This window comes from Panthera tigris, chromosome D4, assembly GCF_018350195.1.
Source record: "Panthera tigris isolate Pti1 chromosome D4, P.tigris_Pti1_mat1.1, whole genome shotgun sequence".
NCBI lineage: Eukaryota > Metazoa > Chordata > Mammalia > Carnivora > Felidae > Panthera > Panthera tigris.
Genome location: NC_056672.1, coordinates 67,591,209 through 67,604,917, shown reverse-complemented (window position 1 = coordinate 67,604,917; position 13,709 = coordinate 67,591,209). Strand labels below are relative to the sequence as shown.

The 13,709-nt window shown below is 46.1% G+C and overlaps 1 protein-coding gene across 6 annotated transcripts in view; it reads right to left on the bottom strand.

Moving 5' to 3' along the window:
• Positions 1–13,709, bottom strand: part of ZNF462 (zinc finger protein 462) — a 144,576-nt gene that overhangs the window by 17,068 nt on the left and 113,799 nt on the right. For all 6 annotated transcript variants that reach the window (XR_006210392.1, XM_042963821.1, XM_042963822.1 and 3 more), the window contains 2 exons: positions 13,050–13,186; positions 3,696–3,919 (listed from right to left, as the gene is read on the bottom strand). Coding sequence is in view for 5 of the 6 variants with exons in the window: in XM_042963821.1 (XP_042819755.1) it covers positions 3,696–3,919; positions 13,050–13,186 (361 nt within the window). In the remaining variant the exon portion in view is untranslated. The remainder of the gene's footprint in view (positions 1–3,695; positions 3,920–13,049; positions 13,187–13,709) is intronic.

Sequence of the window (13,709 nt, the reverse complement as noted above, 5' to 3'; positions counted from 1 at the left end):
GAGCCACCCAGGCATCCCTGGCACTATCAGTCTTAATTTTGGCCATTCTCGTGGGTAGGTAGTGGTATCTTACTGTTGTTCTTATCTGCATTTTCCTAATGAGGAATCTTACTCAGTGTCTTTTCATGGGATCATTTGCCATTTGTATAGCCTCACAGGTTAAGTGTCTATTCAAATTTTTTTCTAATTCTTAATTGAATTATTACCTTCTTACTATTGAGTTATAAAAGTTCTTTGTGTATTTTGGTTAAAATCCTTTGCCAGAAAGTGACTTTGCAAGTTGCTTCCAATCTGTTTCTTGCCTTTTTGTTTTCTTAATAGTGTCTCTGAAGAGCAAAAATTTACATTTGACGACGTCTAATTTACCGATTTTTTTTTCTTTTAATGTCCATAGCTTTTGTATAATATCTAAGAAAATTTCCCCTAACCCAAGGGAGATTTTCTACTTTTTTTTCCCAGAAGTTTTATAGTTTCAGTTCATACATGGAAGTCTATGATCCATTTTGATTTCATTTTTGTGTTGGGAGTGACATAAGGGTCAACGATCATTGTTTTGTATGTGGAAATCCAACTATTCAAGCACTGTTTGTTGAAGAACCATCTTTTCCTTATTACTTTGGTACCTTTGATAAAAACCAACGACCACATAGATGAGGATTTATTTCTGGACTTCTGGCACCACTGATGCTCCTGAGTATCGTAGCTTTAAGGTTAAGTTTTGAAATCAGGAAGGGCGAAGTCTTCCAATTTTGTTCTTTTTCCACACTGTTCAGGCTATTCTAGGTCCTTTGCATTTACATTTTAGTATCAGTTTGTCAGTTTCTATCAAAGAAAAGAGATTTTGACAGAGATTACATTGAATCAGTAGATCGATTTGGGAAGAGTTGCCGATACAGAGTCCTCTAATCCAGGAATACGGTACATATTGCATTAACTTACTTCTTTTATTTCTCTCAACAGCATTTTGTAATTTTCAGTGTGCAGCTTTCATAGTTCTTGTGTTGAATTTATTCTTAAACGTATTCTTTCTGAGGTTATTGTAAACAAAATTGATCTTTTTAAAATTTCATTTTCAGATTTCCATTACTAGTATGCAGACATGGAATTGATTTTTAAATATTTACCTTATATCTTACAACACTGCTAAACTAAGTTAATATTCTTAGCAGCTTTTTAAATAGATTACTTTGGATTTTCTATGTACAAAGATCACATTGTCTGTGAACAAGAGTGGTTTCATTTCTTTCCTTTCCAATTCTTGAATTTCTTGTTCTTGCCTTATGGTCCTTGTCTTTTATATTTGAATTATTAGCAAACTTCACTTCAGTACGCTGTACATCGACACTCTTATACTCCTTCCATAAATGCTGACGTCACCACAATGAATGACCACTTTTACCCAGTGTATGTCACTGCCTACCCGTCGAAACTTCAGTTTCAGCAGCACTGCTATCCTCCTTTATAAAATAAACAATCTGGGGAATTATTTTAAAAAATTCGAACTGCATTTTGTCCTCATCATTTAGAGACGAAGGGATAGAAAATGGGGAAAAGAAAGCGCTGCCATCAGTAAAAAGCCCGAGTCTCATAAACTGAACAACAGTTGAGACCCAGACGAACATCATTAAGCATCCTGGGAGCGATGCTCTTTAGCCTCAATTAGGGTGCTCACTGGACTCAACAGGCTGGTCAGCCAAGAGAAAGAGTAAAATTAAAGAACCTAACATGGCATAGTGAAAATACAATATCACAGACCATTTCTAGGATGCAAGGTATAATTAGTGAGTTTAAAATACATTTTAGTTCTTCGGGAATAGAAGTGCCTTTCTGGTGGGTAGCACAGCTCAGCTCCTGAGAGAAGCACACTGGCTCTCCAGTGCGGGGATAGCAGGACTGAACCTACACAACTTCTGGGAAAGGGAAAACGATTCCTATGTGGAAATCGGAGAAGAGACACAGAACCGAAGTGACTTGCTGCAGTTGTGCAGTAAATAGTGGAGACAAGATTCAAACTCACGTCTGTGTGGTTCCAAAGGCTCTAAATTGGGCCCCTCTTTTCCAGAGCAGCCCATTTCCCTGATGGGTACCCGGAAGCCCCAACCTTCTGCATCTGCTCGGGAAGCCTCTGTTTCCACATCTGCATGGTTCTAACCTTCTCACCGGTGACTCACAGCAAGTGTGTAACCACCAGAGAAGAATTTATCTTCCGGGTCTGCTCTTTCCCAAAATACCAGCCCAAAGGCTTGAACGCTATAATAAAAAGATCTGAGGTGGTGACATAAATAAGATCCATGTGCATAAATGTAGAGAGCTGGGTTTGAAATGGGTGAGTTTTCCTTTTGAGTTTGGGGGGCAGAAATGCCCAGGAAGTTTGAATAAGGAAGGATATGAAAAAAGTTTTTCAGTGAGGGACATTCAGGCTTTTCTTCTCTGCTTTCGTTTTTGGGCAGACACTTTACAGAATGAACGCATTCCAAAGCAGAAAAGTGACCATGAAACCATTACATTGTGGATCGGGGACAGAGCTCAGACTTCTTTCTCAACACCCCACAGAAAAATTCTGACCCTCGGGTGCGGATGATTCAGACTAACATCTTGATAACGTGGGCTTGTAAGGTCAGAGAAGAGGAGGACACAGATCACAGAAAAAGGAAACTCTCAAAAGCGATCCTCATTGCGCCTTAAGTAAACACTCCCTTGATCTGTTGGATGTGTTGGTTAATTAGAAAACATTCCAATAGGCTTTTTTTCGTGAAACAAATACAAATCTTAACTCCTCTGCGCTCTGGGCAATACACAAAACCAGAAGCAATGCTCTCAGTTCCCAAATGTGCCAAATAAGCCCTCTGAAGCTGTCCTATAGGATTCTGCCTTCTGATCAGAAGACCTCTGAAGAGAAGTTTTTCATAAACCCCTTATTTCAGGTCTTGTACAGATTTGTTCTTTATCAATCCTCCTCCCCAAATAAAACATGTATTTTACGGCCCTTAGAGCGTTCAGACACGAATAAGAATGCCTTGGAAAATCTCTGTAGTTAGCAAAATACTGGAAACAGCCTACATGGTTGAGGGACAAGGTGGCACGGCCACCAGGACAGGGGCCAGCAACCGTAGTGCAGGCCGCCGCTTACTTCCAGAAATACAGTTTTACTGGAACCCGGCCATCACGCCCATTCACTTCTGTCTTGTCTGTTGCTGCTTTTTTGCTACAAGGGCAGAGTTGAGGAGTTGCCACTAAGACCATCTGGCTCGCGAAGCCTAAAATATTTACTGTTGGTCCTTTACAGAAAAAGTTGGTCAGCTCCTGTGACGATACGTTTAAAATAATACGGAAAAATGATTCCTGTTAGGTCGTCAAGAAAAAAAAATGTGACGAGGACACGACACTTCATGTATGGTGTGGCCGGGAGGATGTGCCAACAAAGGAAGGTGGGCGGCAAAGAGACAGAAAATGTTACGCGGTTGGATCTGGGTGGCAGCGTGAGGGGTGATTTTCCTTGTCCCCATCTATGTGTTCCAATTCTCTAAAATGCCCCTGTATTTCTTTCATCATAGCAAAAACACCGAACCTCACCTTAAACATTATTTTGGCTCAAGTCACACGGTGGGTGTGACTAAACTCGGCTCTGTCTCCCTGCCAGGCGCCCTCCCCACCTCCCACATATGCTGAGGGGCGGGGGCAGGAAGGGCAGGTACCTTATGCTCGTCCCGAAGGTGGCTGTCCAGCTCCTCCGTGTGCTTGGTCTCGTAGTAGCAGAGCTGGCATTTGTAAGGTTTCAGTTCATTGTGCTTTTCTATGTGTTGCTGGAGGCTCTCGTCACTGGAGCAGGTGAAGGTACACTTATCACAGCGGAAAACTACTCCCTGCAAGTATTTTGACAGTTTGGAACGGCACACCTCAATGGGGACGACGCGCTCTTCTGTGGAAACAAATTGAACGGAAAGGGGGAGATTTTTACTGATGGGAAAGTAAGCACGTGCTCTTTCTTTGGAATATAGGGAAAAATGCACCCAGTTTTGCTGCTTCGCGTCCGTGTCTGTAAACTCAAATGTGCGCTGCCCCTCCCTCAATTCCCCAAACAGCACCTTCCTCGGGCACAAGTAGGTGGTGGTGTTTTTTTAATGTTTACTTATTTTTGAGAGAGAGAGAGAGAGCACACACACACACACACACACACACACACACACACGCGAGCAGGGGAGGGGCTGAGAGAGAGGGAGACACTGAGTCCAAAGCAGGCTCCAGGCTCTGAGCTGTCGGCACAGCCCGATGTGGGGCTTGAACCCATGAACCGTGAGACCATGACCTGAGCTGAAGTCAGACGTTCAACTGACTAACCCACCCAGGCGCCCCGTGTGACCAAAAGCTCTCTGCGTACACCCAGAATGATCTTTACAGAGAGGTGGGCAGGCTGGAAGGTGCTCACTAACTCCTGCATGGAGGTGGTCAAAGGAGGGGAGAAGAACAGAAGTGGCTGCCATTTTCACCAACATAAATGATTACTGACAGCAACCACGAGCACATCCCAGTTCCTTAGCAAGCACTATTTAGGCTGGACCTACAGATGGCTCTAAGCAGGAAGAAGACGGATGGCCGCCGAGTACCTCTGTGCCGCCTCTGTGCACCTTCCAGGCAACTCTACTAGGCTGGAGTTACTCCTGTTTTTGCAAATTAGTAAAGCGAGGAACAGGGCTCTTGAGTAACTTTCCAGAGGTCGCAAATGTTGCCATTGGCCCAGCTGAGATCTGCATCCCTGCCTGTCCAACTGCAAATCCTTTATGTCCTACCATTTCCAAATTCCACTCCTGTTTCCCCTTCCAAGACGTTCTCAAGGAGACTGTTTTCCTTGTCCCAAAACCAAGGGGATCTCTAATCTAAAAACAAATCTAAAAACAAAGGACCTGTACATTTTCATTCACTAAAACTCCAGCTCTAACTACGGAAGAGCTCACAAATGAAATGGCTGCAGGCAACATGCAGGGGGAGGTGGGGGCGGCGTGGGAGATAGGGAGGATTTGTGCCTTTTCAGACAATCTGTAATCTGATTGTCACAAGGGAAAAAATAAAAGAGAGAGAGGATTTGGGTGCTTTTCCCATTAACATACCAAATGCTGTAGGGCTGGAAATGCGTGCGCTTGTTTATTTTGCACTCTCTCACCCTTGTGTTTAACTGCTCAAATTAAATTTCACACCAGTCTGCCCAGAGTATCGGTGCACGCGCCAGATATCCATAACTGGGATAAAATTAAAATCTGTGCTATTTATGCAGGGATCAAATATAGCGTGTGTTTTCATGCTGTGTCTGGATTTCAGAAGACTCTGAAAGTTTACAAATGGACGCACACAACATATACTTATATTATTTAGAAACAGCAATGTATTATTAAGTCAAGAAAGCGTGATTTCTTCTCAGCGTCACTGAGTAGCTGTGTGCTTCCAGAGCATCAGTGTTTTGTGCACTGATGCGATTCTCCCCGTGAGCCCTCCCTCCCTTTGTTGCTGGCCTGCATTGACCCCCGGGGAATTTTCCCCACCCAAGGCCATGCCTTAGTCTCCACCACCACATTCTCACTGCAGGGCGGTCATTGCCTTGGGAGTCCTTGAATACAGCGACTAATTGGGCAGCAAAAAGCTGGCCAGAGGAAGCGTGGAAGGTGATGTCTGCTGCTCACTCCCCAGAGCTCTAATGCATATGTTATTTTCCCTATACAAAGAGCCAGTCGCTTATTTAGAAATATAAATATTTTTAAACCAAAGTAGAGCAGACAGCTAAGAAACACATGATTATAATGTAATCCACACATTTTCTTAGAATAGCAAATGTTGAACAGTCTTCTAACCATTCAGTTCCATGATTTGCTGTAATCGGGGGAAAAAAATGCTCGGGCATGAGCCAGCCAGAGCCTTAAGAAAGCCCATGCTACGATGTTCTAGTCCTTGAGTCCAGGGTTTCTCGGTAGTAGCACTACTGACATTTTGAGGCCAAATAAGTCTTTACTGTGGGGGCTGGACTATGCATTGTAGAATAGTTATCAGCATCCCTGGCCTCTACCTACCATATGCCAGCACGCCCCCACTTCCCCGGCAGTGACAATCAAAAATGCCTCCAGACGAACGCACCCTGAGGAGGCAAGATGCACTCCGGTCGAGCACCGCTGCTCTTACACGAAGTGTTGAGCATCACCTCCAGCTGCTCTGGGTTAAGACACGCGTGGACAAAAACCATGAGGAAGCTGGTGCTCACGGCAAGAGATAGGGGTACAGGCTGAACCCCTGGGACCAGCTCCCATGCCTCAGGAGCTCATGGGAAGTGCTGATACAAACTTTTCTGGCACCTTCCTTGAGAATGCATCCCCCTGCTCTGCTCTTCCTGTATTTTGTCATTTCTACTACGTCCACCCTCCGCCTCTGGCTCTGGTTCCGTTGAGCTCAGTGGAGCTAGACAACGGCTGGTATAATGTTCAACGTAACGAAGCCTCAAACACCTTGGAGACAGCCACGCAGTCAGCCCCCAGGCTTCACCTCTGCCTGCAAATAATCGCTTCTTTCAGACCTGTTTTTTAATGGGTCTCCCTTTCCATTCCTCTACCACCTTGGTCAGTTTTCTTGGCCATTTCCAATTTCACTATGTGTGTCTAAGTGAATTTTACCCAAAGTCGTGAGCACCCAAAATACTCTGGAGTTTAAATAATAACTCACGTAAATGACTGTGGCAATTTACCAAGAGCCCACTAGGTTTCAAGTGCCGTCAGGCACTCTACCCTCACTGTTGCTTTTTCTCTTCGTAACACTCTGCCAAGACAGTTTTATTATCTTTAGTTTATTGATGTGGAAACTGAGGACTGGTCTGGTGAACTACTTCCTCAGAGTCACTCTTCTAGCTCAGAACCAAGTTGTGACCTGGAAACACAGGTCTCCTGCCTGACCTTGGCCAGTGCCCTCCTCCTGGAACATCCGATCTGCACGTGGTGTATTTATGAGGCTTTTCCACCTAATTGTTTAAGAATACAAAAGCTACACGCATCTGTAAGGCAACCCTCTCTATCTGAATTTCTTTCGAATATCTACTGAATTAGATAGTAGGAAACTTCCTGCTCACTTACCCTGAAACGTAAGACTTCCCAGTTCCAAACTAAGACATTCCCAACATCCCAAGTCTCTTATTTACATGGACTTTTACTAAGACATTACTTTTTTTTTTTCACTTTCTAAAAACATGGCTAACATGACCAAGATAAAACACAAGACAGACGGACTTTGAAAGGCGAGCGAATCACCGGCTGTTTTCTGAATGAGGTTATTCATTATTGAGGCAAGTCAAGGACATAAAGTTAGAGACTGGAATGTTTCCAGGTATGGATGGAGCCCTGTCTTGGCTACAGAAGCTGAGTGCTAAGGGCTTTTTTTTTCCCCCTATGGGGGCAGCGACAACTGTGGGCCTTTCTTGACTTTACACCTCTCAAAATTACCTTGAGTAAAAAAACCAAGGCTTGAATCACACTCATTGTGACTCAGCTTCCAGAGCTGGCTGCAAAAATATTATGACTTCACCAGTTTGACTACAAGATAGATTCTGTCTCTCATCTCTTCCTACTCAAAAGTCGCTTGGGGCTGCAGCTGGACATAAAACCCAAGAGGCTGGACCCCAGAGTATGCCACACGGTAGCCTGCGGGAACTAAGGTGCAAAAGAGCCTAGAAGTGTGTGCCATCAAGCTCCCGTGGTGCTCCGTGGAAAAATCGGCAGATTTGCAACTACAAGGAGGGCGGAGGGTCATTTCTGTTCAAAACAGAGAGAAACCACATCACTGTGGAGTCCAGAATCACCAAGTAAAAATTCTTCCTGAAAGGCAGACCACAACACACATGGGTTTCCTCCCCACAACCTGCCAAGTGTAAAGGAAGCATGGAGAGATTTGGAAGTCATTCACTCCAACAAACCCGTATGCAAATGATCGTGCTAAAGGGCGGAGACCCACTTTGGGCCAAAACCAAAGCCCCACCCATTACTCTCAGCCAAACAAGAGATAAAAGCCCAGTACTAGAAAGCCATTAAAAACATAACAAGAGTTTCTAAAAAAAACAATCATTCCAAAACAGAACCCTAAACAGACACACATAAACATAAGGACAACGGTTCCTGGTAAGTTATTAAATGTGACGTTAGCTGGGCTACCACTGTGAAGCTAGAGAAAGCTGGGAACTGCACCTCTAATTCCAACAGGCAAAGGTATTTGATGGGGATGGAACGTGTACTTTCACAAATGAAATGAAAGATTGGCAAACTCACCGTATTTTGTTTTTCAAGAAAAACGACAGACATCAGATAAATTAGGGGAGATTAGTTCTGTTCCAAAAAGACGCCCACCTGTAGGATTCAGTGTTAAATTCAGTGTTTGCCTCAGTACTGGGGTTACAGGCTGGGACACAGAAGCTTTAAGCTAATACGCCAACTGGAGACCAGCCTCAGTGATTACACAGTTCCATAATTATAAATAAACTTCTCGGGGAAAACTGTGTTTCATCCCTATAATTCAGTCTGTACCCAATTTTCCGGGTGCACTTAGGTATGCAAGGTGCAGGCAGGCAAAGCTATGCATAAAGGGTCGTGCTTCCCGTGGTGGGAAACTGAGAAACTCTGTGGAAATGTACCCATGAAACTATCTCTTCCCTTGTTCATTGTCTCTCTTCCCATTAAAGTTCAAGTTCCTTCAGTGCACAGACCTTGACTGACTCTTCATGGCAGTATCCCTAGAGCGTAAAAGAATGCTAGCATATAGTCAATGTTCAATAAATATTTGTTGCCTTGAATGAAGACCCACCGAAAAGTCCTACCACCAACCTTTTCCTTCAAACAAAAATCTCAGGGCTTACTTTTTCCCTTTCTAAACTGGTCCAGTCATGGCCAATCTCACCAAATTAACCTCACCCAAGTTCTCAAAGAAATGGGTCTACCAATGTTTTGTTTCAATCTCTGCTAAATTGGTACTCCCATCTGTCTACTGAGTGAAGTTTAAACTCCTACATTGGCATCTGAGCCCTACCTAATTTGGCCAGAACACACGTCAGCTTTGTCCCCTGTTCCCTTCAGCCCCTCTCAGAACACTCTTAATGCCACTCTGTCAACACATCTTGTTTCCACCTACCTGAGCAGTTGAAATTTTTCCTCCTCCTCCCCCATGTAGTAGGTCAAAGAGTGCCCCTCAGAAATGTGTGTGCACCTAGAACCTCAGAAAGTGACCTTAGTGGGATAGGTCTCTGCAGATGTAACTAGTCAGGAGGAGGTCATAGTGGATTGGGGTGGGCCCTGAGCTCAAGGAGTGGTGTTCTTGTAAGAAGAGGAAACACACTTAGGGAAGGTCAGGGGCAGACAGATGCAGAGAAAAGAATGATGCAGCTACAAGACAAGGATGTTGGGAGCCACTGGAAGCCAGGCAGAGCCAAGGAAGGATTCTTGTTTAGAGCCTTCACTGGGAGCACAGCCCTGCTGTCTGTCAACTTGAGATCAGACTTATGGGCCCCAGAGCAGCAAGAGAGTACACTGGTGTTTTAAGCCACCCAGGAAACCAACATACCCCACCCTCAGTCTTCTCTGCCTGCTGAAATGTCATCAGGGCTCAGTTTGAAAACCCTCCACCACGTTTCACTGCCCCGAACACAAATACGCCTGCCGCAGTGAATCTCCTAGATACCCATCCCTCGCTAGCACATGCTTCATTTCCTTGAGGAGGGCGGGTATCCGCCCTCCTACACCTCATCTTGCCCACGAACCCAGCACAGTGTGGCACGTAATGAATGCTTGCTGAATGCATGGATAAACAGTACGCTCTTTTTGGCCACAGCCAACATAAACCCATGATCGCTGCCCATTCAGATTTCCCACGAGTGAAATGGATTCTCCTCCCTTTCCTCCCTATTTAAATATATCATTATGTCTAGGCATAAAAAGCTAAGGAAACTCTATTCTTGCAAGCAGGATCTCAGTCCAGGGCCAGTTCAGAAGCTGTTTTTCTTGCCTTTCGTCCCAAGTATTTTAATTAACCAAGGCCTCAGAAAGCTCTCTTACTGCAGGCCCTAGAGGCCAAAGATGTTTACTCCTCTGCAGAGCCAGGAGGGCACAGGTGCAGAAGGAACCACATCTTGTTACTTTGAGATCGGCCCCACCCTGAAGTTGCAAGGCAGACGCCCAGCCCCGTCTCTTGACTTGTCAAGACCAGCGTCCCACTGAGATGCCATTCTGAGTTGAGATGGGACCCTGAAGTCAGGCCAGGACACAGATGGCAGCCATGGCTGTCCTGAGGCACCTGCTGCCTGTGGTTCAGTGGTCCTCATCTCCGACCTCCAGCCCCACAGGGAACTCCATCCTCAGACCCAGCTGCCACTGCCACTAGAATGCTCAACGGGTGACACCGACCAACCTCCCAAGGATGAGACAGTGACCTGCTAGTTACAGGCATGGGCTGTGGGGCAGACAAGCCTGGGTTCAGAACCCAGATGGGTCACTTATTAGTCATTTGGATCTTGAGTCGCTCTCCGCCTCTCTGAACCTTTTCCCCTTGTTATCAGGGATAGCAGTAATGCCCACCACAGAGGGTTTTGTGAGAATTCCATAAAATAACACTGAAATCACTCGGCGCGGCACTAGGTACTAGTGAGCACTCAGTAATAGTGACTGTTGTGGTTATTGATGTTGTCATTATCACTACCAATCCCCAGATACTCCTTTATTCCAGACTGTGCGCTTTCTGATCCTGAGAAGAACGGTATTTATATATGTAGATGGCTCTTTTGTTGTAAGTCACCTCTACAAATGAGCAGAAGAGACTGCATGGATCCAGTGACGGGCAGTATGATGGATGGGTCACGGGATCGGAGGACTGGAGCTGACTCACAGCTGCACGGTTACCACTTGAGTGACTCCAGCTCAACTGCCTGGCCCTCATGGTCCCTGAGGGACTTACCACTGTATTTGTGGTGGGGATGATACACACTACATCGTACGTGGTCCCCTTCAGGGGACCCCACTGGAGAAATTCCTTCCGGATTCACTGTCGAGGATTCCTGGAAATCTCCTGAACAAAATTTCAAAGGTCTGACAGGCACTTTAAGTCCATTTGCTTCTCTGCCGCGGGAGGCTGGAACCTCAGAGCCAAGTAAATCCACAGCCCACCGTTGACAGGTGCACAGCACCTCAGGGCATACGCTGGACACCAAGCTCTTGGGGAACCTCTTCCTACTTCCGGGGGACTTTCCAGTTGCTTCGTATTTTGCACTTCTGCCCCGATCTCCCCATTTGTTTTCATCCTACAGTGCTGCACAAACACCTTTAAGATACCTTAAATTCTTTGTGAGGTGACCGCAAATAACTAGAGCAAATCAAAGAAAAAGCGGTTTGTTTCAGTTTCCTGTTTCACACATGTGGAGCGGGCACACAAGTGACAGCACTAGCCCTCACGATGCCGTTGGATAGGAGTGACTTAGCGTCAAGTGCAGCGTTCGCAGCGTTAGCATTTACGCCCTGTGCCCCTTACCCGCTTTCTAGAATTCTCGGCTCAGGGAAGGAAAACCCTTGAGCTCGCTAGACAGTGAAGCTCTGACTCCGCCAGGCAGCAAGATGGGAACCCAGAGGGAATCAGCCACAGAAGTGAGGCCTCCCGATTTCTGTTTGCTCAGCAGCAACACTACTCACAGCCGCTCCCCGCACTGGGAGGGGGCACAGAGCCACCACAACACATGGGCCGGGGGACCAGAAGTCAGGTGACCCAGGTGCAACACCGGGTGGGACCACTCTGGCCAAGAATTCCCGCCTAATGTTCCTATGCTGTTTCTCCCCGCTTGCAGGCGGACGTCCCGGCCGGCAGCGACCTCACGTCTCGTTAGAGTGGCCTTCCTCGGGGCGCGCAGCAGAGATGGGCGAAGTGTCACAAAATGCAATGGCCCAAGCCCGCGGCTCTGGGGAAATGTGGGCAACTTTGAAAATGCTCAGAAAACATGCAGCATTTCAGGGTGAGTGACATCTCAGCAGGATGGCAGAAGACACTCACTGCTTTTGAGGCACCTGTGGCAAAGAGTAAAAAGCTTCTTGAAAGGTTAAAGGCGAAGGAAGGCAGACGAGAAAGAAGAGGAAGACGAGGAGGGAGGGAAGGAACGAAGGACAGATGGAAAGATCAGCGGATGATGGAAACAGCAAGAGATCAGTGGTATTCCGGTATTCTTTCTCCATCCACCTCTGGCTTGAATCTTTTTAGGACAAAGTAGTTTTTACATAAACATATTTTTCCTTCCAATGCGGAGGAAGCCTGTTGTTTAACAGTGTTTTAATTGGCCAAGAGTAAACTCAACTGCAAGAAAAACCAAAGAGGACTTGAAAGAAATATCCCTGTTTATCAACAGGAACCAACATTTACGGAACACCCGGTATGCCTCCGCTAGGGAACACACTAGACCTTTTGCACGTTATTTCGTAGGCTTGACTGTCCTCTCTTTTTATAGACGAGACAGCGGGTGAATACAAGAGGCTTTAAAACCAGAATTTAAATCTGAAGCCTATGGTATTTCTAAGACATATCAGGCCACTTTTATTTTTAAGAGTTTTCTCTCTCCATCCATTTCAAGGGAAACTCTGCATTCTGCTTTTCAGAAATCATCATTTTGGTCTCCCTCCAGGGAATTGCTTACAACCATATAGCAGCTCTTCACATTTTATAAATGAGTCCTCACCCGCCCATTCTGTTTCTCATTCACTCCTTCCTCAGCAAGGTTGTGAGGGCAGAGGAATGACAAGGTGAAAATCCCTGACGCTGAGAAGCCCCAGAGAAGCATGCATGGCAGAGCCCTGCACCTTTGCCTCCCTCCACGGGGAGGAAATCCTCGCAGCAGGAAGGAGTTTTTACCGTTGGCCGTCACTGTGGCGGTCCCTGTGATTTCCTGCCTGGAGAGAAGGTGAGGAACAGGGGACCAAGGAAAAGGTGCCAAGGCCACCCTGAGAGGGCGTCCCTGTAATCCACCCTCACCCCTGTACCCCAAGAAAACCGCCATTTAGGAAGGTTACCTCGGTGCAGCACGATGTGGTCGATCATGTTGCGTTTGTATTTGGTGTGATAGAGGCAGAGAGGACAGCGGAGATCTTTGGGGCCCTCCTCAGGAACCGCCGAATGCCCGGCTTCCACGTGCATAGTAAAAGCAGATCTGGGAGAGAGGTGTGGGGGACAGGCAATGAGTGTGATAGGGGATCATGTCACCCACACATCCCCTGCTGGCTATCTTCCTACGGGGCCTCTGGGTGTGACACCCCAGCTTGAGGGGCCAAAGTTGTAGTCGTTAATCATGTTGCTGACCACAGGCTCCTTGGTCACTCCTCAGACAACTGAACATTGTCGTGCAGCGGGAACTTCTTTTTGAAAGTTTTGCCACTTGGCTGGGTTCACAGCTTAGTTTGAAAAGCAATGGATTTCCCCATACACTTTAGTCTTCAAGATTAAAAGTTGCCTATTAAAAATATAAAACCAAAATCCCTATGAGAACATATTTCTCATCACACTCGGAAGGAGAGGGACTAGAATCAGGCTAATTGACTGGCTGCCCATGTGACTCTTCACAGGTAAGGGTGGGGAGGGCAAGTTGGCTGGGACATCATGGCGGCAGACGATCAGGTAAACCAAATATGGCTGTTGTAACAGCCTGAAGGGGGAAGGAAGGATTATCGTTGCCT